Source organism: Scardinius erythrophthalmus (assembly GCF_964197995.2).
Source record: "Scardinius erythrophthalmus genome assembly, chromosome: 16".
NCBI classification, from domain to species: Eukaryota; Metazoa; Chordata; class Actinopteri; order Cypriniformes; family Leuciscidae; genus Scardinius; species Scardinius erythrophthalmus.
Genome location: NC_138236.1, coordinates 4,276,865 through 4,288,458, shown reverse-complemented (window position 1 = coordinate 4,288,458; position 11,594 = coordinate 4,276,865). Strand labels below are relative to the sequence as shown.

Here is an 11,594-nt window from a genome sequence, read left to right as displayed (position 1 = left end):
GGATATTTTAAAGTCATTGTCTTTAATTAAAGGAATTTTCTTGTAAGTTTTTTCTAGCTGCAAATGGGGGCGTAACAAAAAACATCTGGAGAGTAAAAACATAATTGCAATCCATTTTTTAAGTATACCTTATATACTTTAAAAAAGAATTAAGTCTCACACCCTAACTTGCATTATTATAACGTTCATTCAAAATCTAACTTGCAAGGATCTAATTGAAGTCCAAAGTGCCTTCTTTCCTGCATTTATTTGAGCATTTTATTGCAATCCTTCTGGAAATGCAAATTTACTTGGTAAATGTGCTTCAACAACAAAAACCACTACACATTTTATGTACTTATTCATTTTATATTTTGGTTCCATGACAATAATTTTGCACATATAACTCTTTAAAACACCAAATGTACATAACATCACATTTATATTGCATCTTTGTAACAATTTTTTCTCTCGTTTTGTTTGTTTAAATGGACCACTGGACTGGTACATTTAAAAAAATAAAGGTTAAAAACACAGCTGTTCACACACAGTCTATCACTAACATTAAATGTAACTACTACAGGTCACAAAAAATTAGTGGAATGACTTAAAATTCATACATTTCTTTCACCAGCACATATGATAACACAATGATATTCTTTAAAAAAAGAAAATGTAAACAACGTACTAGGGGCGGCAGATATAGATACTCTCCTGCCGTCATTGATGAACAGCAATGAGAAGCATCTCTGAATATGAATGAGCATGCATGACAGGGTGACTAGAACGAGAGTTCAGCAATATACAGTTTAATTTAACTTAGATTTATTCACAGAGACAAAAAGAGGGGCACATGATTGAGTATGGTTCTTCTATTTGAAGTCCAGCAGGTTGCAGTCGATTTTGTAGTACACGTAGGGATAATATTCTTGCTGGCTGAGGTTCAAGCCAGGAATGTCCATGGCAGATTGCTGGAACAGGAAAAAGACAGCTTATTTAAAGTCACCATGAAATCAAAATTGGCTAAGTTATTTATCCGTTCACATCATTATTTTCATTTTTATTCGTGTGCCTCGAAATCTTTTTGACAAACTGTCACTCAAATGAGCTTGACCAATATCAAACCACAATTCTCCATGAACAAAATCAAGTCCCACCCTATATGTTTTCTTGTTCCAGAAGCGGTTTTACACAGATATACGTCACAGTAGGGAACAAAAGACTAATCGCAAACTCTGTTTCATGCTGATTTTAAACAGGCCACAACAGTAAAATGCAGTAGCATTTCTACAAAATTTCAGCAGCGCAAAACTTGAATGGTTTATATATCACAGTGTTTTCTATTAATTACCTAAACTATGTCGGCCTGCCAGTCTAATCTGTGCCGCCAGAGTTTCATAATGAATGAAAATATCTTAAAACTTCTCATAATAACATAAAGATAACATAATAAACATTTTGCACCATTGCTTTGGCAAAGTATCCGTCAAACAAACTAAAATCAAAAACGTGAAATGGCTTTGTGGCCTTACCAAATCGCAAAAGACTGTGATTTAATTAAATAAGTATATGCGTGTTTCAAAGCGAAGTGCGCACTTTGCTAATGCGATAAGCTCATGATCTGGTGTTTTCTGCATCTCAGAAAGGCTCAAATCACAGTGAATGAATGCAGGGGAGCTTGGTGTGCCCCCAGAACCCCCTAGAGCAGGGGTGCAAAACTCACAGCCCTGCAGAGTTTAGTTCAACCCTGCTCCAACACCTGAGCCTGAAGGACTTGATTGGCTGGATCAGGTTTTAATGAGGGTTGAAGCTAAACTCTGCAGAGCTTTGCAGAGTTTTGCACCCCTGCCCTAGAAGGAACGAAGTCTCACAAAATCCTGTGGAAACTACTGATGTTATCAATATGGCAATAACCAATGGATTTTTTACTTTTGGAACGCGACTGTTGCGCAAAAATGCTGTAAATGCCACAAAACCTAAAATAATTTATTATATTATCTAAACCACACGTCACAAAAACACAGCCTAGGGCCAACAGTAAACTTACGTCAATAATAGCAGCCGCGCTGCTGTCCAGGTGCTTATAAAGATCGTACAGAACTTCCCTCAGTTTCTTCATGTTCTTCTTGTTGGGCTGTAGCAGCATTGCTTGGAAGTTCACTGGCAATCCATATCTGTTTATTTAGAGTAAATAATCATAAAATGTTGTCTTAAGTCTAGTTTTCACTGTCCCATTCTTTAAAAAGAGCCTCTCTGTAATGCTAAATTGTGAAATATTTACAAAAATAAACCTGATGTGAAAAATACTCTCTTTGGATTGGGTAGGAGGTTGTGTAAGTTTTGAAAGTTAAAGTTGGCATAGTACAATAAACTATTATTTCAAAAGAAAACTCGAGAATAATTTGATTCCTCCAGATATGTGCTCTCTAAGAACCCAAAGAGATGTTTGGTTGACTCTACCTCAACACTGATTCCACAAAGACCCTCAGAGCCTTAATATGGATCCAAGCAATAAAAGCCTCACTGAAGTTCACCTTCAGCCATCGAACCAGCGGACCCTGCAGAGGACAAATGTATTTAAGAGTTCAAATGATGTGGTACCAATCCAGTTGCTTTGAGGATCCATCTAGCCGATACATACAAACTGCTTTTTCTTGTCGGTTGAGAGTCTGGTCATCTCCTCTTTATCTGCTTTCATTTCCTCCTCGTTGTACTGGAAGTCACGAACCGTGAACCTGCAAAGCAGACACTGGGATGACTAAGGCATTAAGACTTAAACTGGACATTTTGTCAGACATCTACACGGTGTGATTCATGACCGCATGGTGGAGCTGAAATTGGCTGTTTACTTGTTTTCTCTGGCCTTGTGTCTGAAGTCATCGATGGCCTTTCTGAAGAGTGTGACGGAAAACAGGCCGCTGTCATGATCCTCAAACAGCAAACTGCCAGAAAGAAAATAACATTAATATTTAGTGCTTGTGTAGCAGGGAGAACCTTACATTTCCTAGTCACATTTCACTCAAAATCACAAAAGAATTATATTTCACATGAAGAAAATTCATAAAAATGTTATATTGATACATTATACATCATTGTAGTAAGTTAACTGGCTGTTATTAATTTATACTCATTAATTTATACTCATAATACAAAAGTACTAGCATCAGTAATAGTCAAAAAATTACTTTAATCACAAAAATGACAATTACCAGTGAGACACCCATAATATTTTTTTTTTATTTTACACTACAGACAGATGGAAAATGATTTCTGTTTGTTCTGCTGCAATAGTAATTACTAATTTGACTAATTTTAAGTGTATAAATATGTTCTCCTCAAGCTTCAGACACATATTGATTATGCCTTTTAGTCATATGAAATCAAAACAACCTTTTGTATATAAGGTTCAAAATCCCAATATAATATCTTTAGTTGTTCAAAGAAACACCTTTTAAAAATGCACCATATTAAAACTATTAAAATAAACAATTTGATTATCTAAAGTCAAAACACAACATGGTCTTATTACTTTTTCCTTCATTTCTATTTTGTGACTAGGTGCATGATCCCTTTGACACACAACACACTTCCAGGGAAATAAAAGTAAATAACCGACAGAATTGTTGGAAGTTGCTTACTTTGTAGATCGTGGCACCACCATTTCTGAAAGAGTCTCGTAAGTGCGCTGCCAGTCGGTATAATTTGTTCTGAAGGGTTAAGAAAATAAGCTGTCAGCATGAGAAAAATTCAACAAAATAGTTTTGTGAGCATGCACAAAGAGGCTATTTTTGTTTTGTAATATGTCACTTACTTTGGGACCACCACCAGCATAGTAATGAGGTACTCAGAGTCCAGCACAAAATCATCTTTCTTGACAATATCAGCCAAACTCCTGGTCAGCAAGCTTCCTCTGGCGAGCACAAAAATCACATCGGTTCATTAGAAAACGCTTTCCAAAACCATGACTATATAAGTCATTCCTTAAAGCTGTGCTTTTCTTAAAGGAATAGTTCACCCTAACATAGAAATTATGACTTCTTTGACTACTTTCTTGAAGTCTGTTCTTTTCAGAATTTATAACAGGTAATAATTTTCAATTTATTTATTTTAAGTTGCATCGTATATTTTGAAGTATAGTTGATATCAATGCATCTAAACAAATAAAAGGTTTCCAGCTAAAGTTACTAAATGTATAATAAAATAAAACCAAAATAATGCATGTGAAATAAACCCCCTTAAAATAAACCTGAGTTAATCTGAAACGTCTGGATTTACTCACGCGTTCTTCCTCTCTAGATTCTGCAAGTTTCCCTTTAGGTTGTTGTAGGCTGATGCTCGAGCCTTCAGGTCGTTGTCAATCTGTGAGACTTGCTGTTGAACAGCAGGGGGAGAGAGTTTCGTTTAAAACAGCATCTGAGGTGTCATTCAAGCACCAGAAACCCCAATCATAACAGTAAGACTCCATATCAATAATACATGTTAAATAGGGCTGAGATATCACATATTCAAAATACATTCCCAACGAGTGATACATGAAATTAAGCAATATTGTAATGTAATGTTGCACTGATTTTAATTTCACTGTAAGCAATCAGTGGTAAACGAAGTGTCATTGTGGATTTTAGTTCCATAATTCATATAGAAATCATTGGATCAGATCACTTGCCTTGGATACAATCTCAGAAATGTTCTTCAAGGATTGTTTGATAGGGTACTTGGCCATGTCCCACTGGAATCTTGTGACGTAGGTGACCAGATCGACTAAAACACAGCATGGAAAACAAGAATAAATTCAACAAAACCAGCAACAGCGTAAGATCCCATTTCATGTCACCGATACCAGTGATTCTTACCTCCATTTGCCAGGAGGTTCTCCTGGACTTTATCTCGACTGTCCTCCAACACGTCGGCCATGTACTGAGCCACTTTCTTCACCACACTGTGAACGCATCAAAAGACATCACAGCTCTCTGAAAACTCTCTCTCTCCAAGATTGGAGATGGTCCAGGCCAGGACACAGAATTCATCAAAACATCACATCTATCAGATGATTCAGAAACACTGAGGTGTCCAAGAAGCCCAGTTTCAGTTGGTAAAATTACTTCAGATCACATCACATAAAGGGCTTTTTGAAAAAGTGAGAACATTATGGCTGTCTATAGATTTAAATAACTATTAAAAATATTGTCTGGTGTGCAGTAGACATACTGTAAAACAACAGTGCGTTTGTGCACAGAACACAAGCTCAAATCCCCCTCTTATGTGGAAATTATATTGACAAACAGGAATAATATAAGGTTTTATATATATATGTGTATATAATATATATATATATATATACATATATATATATAGAGAGAGAGAGAGAGAGAGAGAGAGATTCTCACATCTATGGATAAGACATTAATCATGAAATTTAAATATGATTGTGGAAAGAGAATGTAGTGCATCAACAAACTCTTAATAAATAATTTTAGGCAGATGCCACGATAACCTCACCTCTATATGAGATTCCTCACCACACCGAAGTAAAGAAACACACGGTTTGACAGACACAAGGTGTTTTGACATTGAGCATTGATATATTATTACTAGAAAGAAAAAAACTTTACCTCTCAACAAAAGAGTCCAACTTGGCCAGCTCATCAGACAGCCCCACAAGGACATCTAATGTCCCGACCTGCAGCGTTCAGAGAAGAGAAACAGAGACACTTTGATCACCATCCAGTATAATGAAGCAATACAAACACAGCCGTGCTGGATTTGATCAGCATCGGCCCACAGAGACAGCAGGAGCTTAGGGTGGCGCCGCCTCTGTTCTCATCCTGTCAGGCGGAAACGCACTGGTCAAGACGACACAGGGCAGCAGGGTCACTCGACACTGGGGAATAGGACTGAGACTTTTGAAGGCTGAGTTTTGTTTTCAGAGAAAGCCTGCATGCAGAATATCACGTGAAGATTTCTGTGAACATTTTCACAGAATTAAATGATGCAAAGTAAACCAATTGTTGTATTAATAGTTTTGAGATGTACAATTTAAAACAAAAGCATATTTATATGTATGTGTGTATATATGTATATATATACCATATATATATATATATATATATATATATATATATATATATATATATATATACACTACTGGTCAAAAGTTTTAGATCGGTAAGATTTTTTATGTTTTTAAAAGAAGTCTCTTCTGCTCACCATTTATTTGATAAAAAAAATGTATTAAAAAAACAGTATTATTGTGAAATATAATATAAAATGACTGTTTTCTATTTTAATATATTTTAAACTAATTTATTCCTGTGATCAAAGCTGAATTTTCAGCATCATTACTCCAGTCTTCAGTGTCACATGATCCTTCAGAAATCATTCTAATATGATGATTTTATGCTCAAAAAACATTCATTATTATTTTCAATGTTGAAAACAGTTGTGTACAATATTTTTTCAAAATTCTTTGAACAGCATTTATTTAAAATAGAATATTTTCTAACATTATAAATGTCTTTACTGTAACTTCTGATCAGTTTAACTCATCCTTGATGAATAAAAGTATTGATTTATTTTATTTCTTTCCCCCAAAAATAAAATAAAAATTCTTACTGACCCCAAACTCTTGAAGGGTAGTGTTTGATGTTAAAAAATCTTTAGATTTCATATAAATGCTGTTCTTTTGAACTTTCTATTCATCATAGCATCATGAAATAAAAATGTAAAAAACTGTTTTCAACATTGATAATAATCATAAATGTTTCTTGAACATCAAATCATCATATTAGAGTGATTTCTGAAGGATCATGTGACACTGAAGACTGGAGTAATGATGCTGAAAATTCAGCTTTGATCACAGAAATACATTACACTTTACTGTATATTCACATAGAAAACAGCTGTTTTAAATTGTAATAATTTTTCACAATATTAACGATTTCAATTTTTAATCTAATTAATTACATGATGTGCCGATTAATTAATCACAAATTGGCTGAATAAATTACCCCCAAAGGATCATTTAAAATCATTATTGTGTTAAATGAGAAAAGCATCATATAGACATTACAAAAAGAAGCTTTAGAAATAAATATGTAATATTTCATAGAATTTATTACACACAACCGTTTAGGCTACAACAGTTTTTAGGCTACATAAATGTATATATCTTATAATCAATCAGCTGTGAAAAAGCTGATCAGCTGTGTAAAAAAAAGAAATCAGTAATACCAGAGCTCAAAAGGCTCCTTAACTCGGACTGTAAAAAGAGGAAGAGGAAAAGAATATGACCTTGAGATCAGGAATATTGAACTTGTTGTTAGTGGACAGATTGTTGGTGCGAGTTGTGGCCGTCATTAGTTTGTCCCATGTCTGCTGGCAGGTTTTCTCTCCAGGAGCCGAAATCAACCAGAACTCTGTCATGGCTGCTGAGGAACAAGTAATGAAGAGTCTAGAGCAGAAAGATGTTGGCAGGCATTAATAAACATCGAAATGTACAAACTTCACACTGCAGTACCAACTCGAACAAAGATATTTAAGGCAGTGCTTTACAAACATTCAGATAAATAAATCAAGAAAATGCAACAATACTTACATTAATATATGCCTGAACAATACATACAGTTTGTTTTCAGAAATTAATTTAGAAACACTAGGATTTTCAAGAAAATAAAAATATACATTTATATTTTTCATTTAATATTTGGTTTTCTATTATTTTTAGAAATTATTGTGTAAAGATTTCTGGCATGGATGTCAATTTGCATGAATTACTGAATTAATGTGAAATAAATAAAATGTACTTTATGTGTATTAAAAGATTTAAATTAAACTTATTTCTGATATCACTAAAAAGACCCAAAACAGACAAAATGATTCACAATAACTTGGCAGACAATTTTTCACGCAATATCTTCCTGACTAAATACATTAGAGTAGAACATATATATATATATATATATATATATATATATATATATTGATTATAGACATTTTCATTTCTATAAAAATGTGATTTGCAAGCCTGAAAAAACAAAATTTACATAAAACACAATTAAAAACTTCCATGATATTGCCAGGTTTTCCATGACAGTGAGACCCTGACATACAGAACTTAAAATATACACTTCCACTTCACATTTATATACATTTTAACCTGAAAATATCACTTTTTGAATATAAATGGTATTTGATGGGAACTTTCAAATAATGGGAACAATGTATTTTGAGAGTAAGAACGAGAGAATATTAATTTTGGACATCATGGGCATCCTGAACTTTATTGACTCATTTCCTCAAAATGAATGAATGACACTTGACAGTCACGAGTTGAAGCGGAGGCCCATCAGAGCGACCTTGAATCTGATGATGGACACTGTGATTAGAGTAATAATCTCATCTGATCTGTCTCACTATAGTCACTATCATATGTTTGATCATATTTCAGATCATCATCAGTGACAGGCTGCCGATGGGTCAAACATCACAGTGTAAACACGCAGTACTTCATACACATAGTGCAAGATAACTGGACAAATACACTCAAATCGACACTGAGACACATTTGAGATGTATATAATATCATGTGACAAACTGAAAACACATTATTAGTTCATTTTAAAGCATATATGAACACAAGATGAACCTCAGGCAGCTCTAATCCACACTAGCAAATACAGCTAAAGCTGCAGACGTTTCAACACGATCACACAAACTGCGGTCTTCTCGTTTCTCCAGCGGTCTTACCTGATTTCAACGTGAACGAGATGACACGACGATTATTGAGTAAATTCAACTGAATAATTTCCAAAGAATCAGTCTTAGGATTTGATATTCATAATGACACCACAGTGTTTTCCAAAGGCTTCACTCACGGTCAGCTGATCGACTGCTGTGATCTGAGCATGCGCAGCTTCAGGCAACAGCGACACCTGGAGGCCTGGAGTAATAACGACAGCTTTTTTCACCTAAACAAAAAACTTGATTTACTTGAGTACACTTTATACTGGGCCACCGATTTACACGAATATATTAAGCAAAATGAATCGGAAGATAAAACATAATACAGGGAGGTTAATGGTAAGTTTAAAAGAAACGTCTTTCAGCTGCTTTTTTTCCAGCGAATTTCTGACCATGAATAAATATTTGAATGAAATATGTAAATATTTGGTTACATGTGGTTTGGCACTGCAAGGTCGATCAGCTGTCCTTTCTGTGTCTCAGGCGTCTTAGTATTAGAAGAAAGGTCTCTTTAATGTTTAAAGGCCCACTGAAGTGCCTTGAAACTGTTTTATTCATTGTGTTGACGTAATTTCCACTGAAACAGTAAGACAGGGCGGGACGCGATATTTTTTTTCCCAGGATGGTAGGGGAAGACTTGTGAATATTAATTAGGGAAGTCATCCCTGATTGGTCCTAACCCCAGTGACGGGTAGGTTTAGGCCGGGGTTAGGGGTAGATCATCAGACCCCCAGTGGCTGGTAGGTTTAGGGGTGGGGTTCGGGGTAGGTCATCAGACCAATCAGGGATGACTTCCCTAATTAATATTCATGAGTCTTCCCCTACCATTCTGGGAAAAAAAATATCGCGGGCGGGACATGTCAAATAACTCCTCCCCTTTTTAAAATAGCCAATAGCGTTCCGTTTACATCACAGCTCGGCCAGAGCCATTGAGCTCAGTAAAGCCGCATTTTCCTCCTAATCTCCTCTATATCGCTTTAAAATATGGCATTCTGTGCAGAATTCAAATGGATCCGATACGTGTTGTGGTCTGTGACTTGATCATATGATCCTCTCTGTGCTGTCGTGTCTCTGGACCGGAGCTGTGAAAGGTTCACGGGGACACTAATGTGAAACCAGACTTCATTCTCCCCAATGTAAAGCATATTTACACTGTCTCATTCATTCCCTTTTCCCTTTATAGTGCAAGATGTGCCATATTCCATGTAGAAAATAGTAAATGTGTGAACAAGTGACCAGTTTCAGCCGCAGCTTCAGCGTCTATTTATAATGTAGGGGGCGGAGCTTCAGATTCTAGAGAGCATTTGATTGGACGGAAAATCAGAGAAGCTGAAGTGCAGAGTGATGTCATCAAAATCATTGATCCATATTGGCAGAAGTGAGAGACTAAATTTTGAATGCTTATATCTTCTAAATGCGAATTTGTAGATTTTTGGAGCAAACTAAAGCTATAGATAACCGTAATGCAACATAAATCCATCAATTTTGATTTCATGGGGATTCTAAAGTTATCGGAACGGTGACTTTAATTGTCTACCGCCTGTAAACTGTTTGTGTCTAAAGGACTGTTCCACAGGTGCATGTGCCAAAATTATTTATGATTCATTGAACAAGCTTGAAAAATATTGCTTAAACCCTTCAAATTAGGATATGTGGATATAATTAGGATATAATATGCACAATATCAGTTCTAAAGAGAAAGAAACAGCACTCTTTTAGCACAGAATCAACAGCTGACTGCTACTTTTATTCATCATCATGAACCGGTACGCACCTTTATGATTCAATGGCCTCTGAATTTGCTGATTTTCCCTGGAGGTTACAGGCAGGAATGCCCAGTCAGCAGGCCCAAAGAGGGAGGCACAGCATTCTTTTTTTGGATAGGAGTCCCTCTTCCTGGCAGCGGGTGTCCCCCACCCTGAGTTCGAGGAAAAGCCCACAAAGGGATATGTTTATGGAGTTCAGTAGGTCTGGGGTGCATTGTTTGGGATACAATGCCGGGACTGACTGGAGCCAAACCCCCAGATCAAACGCCAGGGTGGGCTGCCCACTGACTGGCCGGCGGCCAGACCGATAGGGACATGTCTGGGCACGCGTGCTCTAATCAGTCACCCGCCCGCCAGCCCGAGTGCTTGGGGAATAAGGAACATTGCTTGTTTAGACTCTAGGGATGTCCAGCCCAGATATGGGTTCCAATTTGTCCCAAGCTTTTTGTTATAACCCTCGCATCCATTTCCTTAGTTTCCAACTTTCCGACATATGCACAAAACATGCAAAAACACAATTTGGGGAACACAAAAGGATAGCGAGGTGATTGAGAAAGGATCAAAACAAATAATAGGTCCTCTGGGGCTTCGATCAGAACATTTAGTCATTAACTGAACAGAAAGTTAGATTCTGTCATTATTTACTAAGCCTCAGTCTTTTAAAACACGCACACTGCTGCTATTTTTTCTGTTGAACACAAAAGCAGATTTTTTAAGCCTTATATCTTTTCCATAATATTCTGCCAAAAAAAACACCAACACCATGTACCTATATTAAAAATATGGCTCATGCACAATAAGTCTTCTGAAGTCATATGATATTTTTTTGTGAGGAACAGGCCTAAAGTCGTTGTTCATTGAAAATAGTCCCCTTTTGCTGCAGTTCTCAAATCTAATTCTTTGTATTCAAACCGAAAGGGGTTTGATCAGTTTATAGTGTAATTATAAATATCCTTTTTGTCAGGATAAAGTCGAATATTTATTGCACGTTTGAGGTCAAGGAAAAGTTAGTTCTTTTTGGTGCTGTGTAGTGGGTGGAGAGATGAAAGGTGACAGATAGTGATGGAAAACAAAAGATAAGCTCTATTGTTTTTGTTATAAACTCGCTGT

At 36.0% G+C, this 11,594-nt stretch overlaps 1 protein-coding gene across 2 annotated transcripts; it reads right to left on the bottom strand.

The window, feature by feature from the left end:
- Positions 1–211: 211 nt before the first annotated feature.
- Positions 212–9,297, bottom strand: atp6v1c1a (ATPase H+ transporting V1 subunit C1a). 2 transcript variants are annotated; one of them, XM_081387754.1, is made up of 14 exons: positions 9,153–9,297; positions 8,725–8,945; positions 7,270–7,429; positions 5,592–5,659; positions 4,833–4,918; positions 4,646–4,740; positions 4,259–4,350; positions 3,791–3,889; positions 3,618–3,686; positions 2,829–2,921; positions 2,621–2,714; positions 2,440–2,537; positions 2,027–2,153; positions 212–950 (listed from the first exon to the last, which is right to left on the bottom strand). In XM_081387754.1, exons 3-14 carry the CDS (start codon positions 7,399–7,401, stop codon positions 852–854), a joined length of 1,152 nt encoding a protein of 383 aa, XP_081243880.1. In that variant the 5' UTR covers positions 7,402–7,429; positions 8,725–8,945; positions 9,153–9,297; the 3' UTR covers positions 212–851. The 2 variants fall into 2 exon arrangements, with proteins under 2 accessions (XP_081243880.1, XP_081243881.1); XM_081387755.1 differs by lacking the exon at positions 9,153–9,297 and having other exon boundaries at positions 332–950; positions 4,259–4,346; positions 4,642–4,740; positions 8,725–8,864.
- Between the last annotated feature and the right edge of the window lie 2,297 nt (positions 9,298–11,594).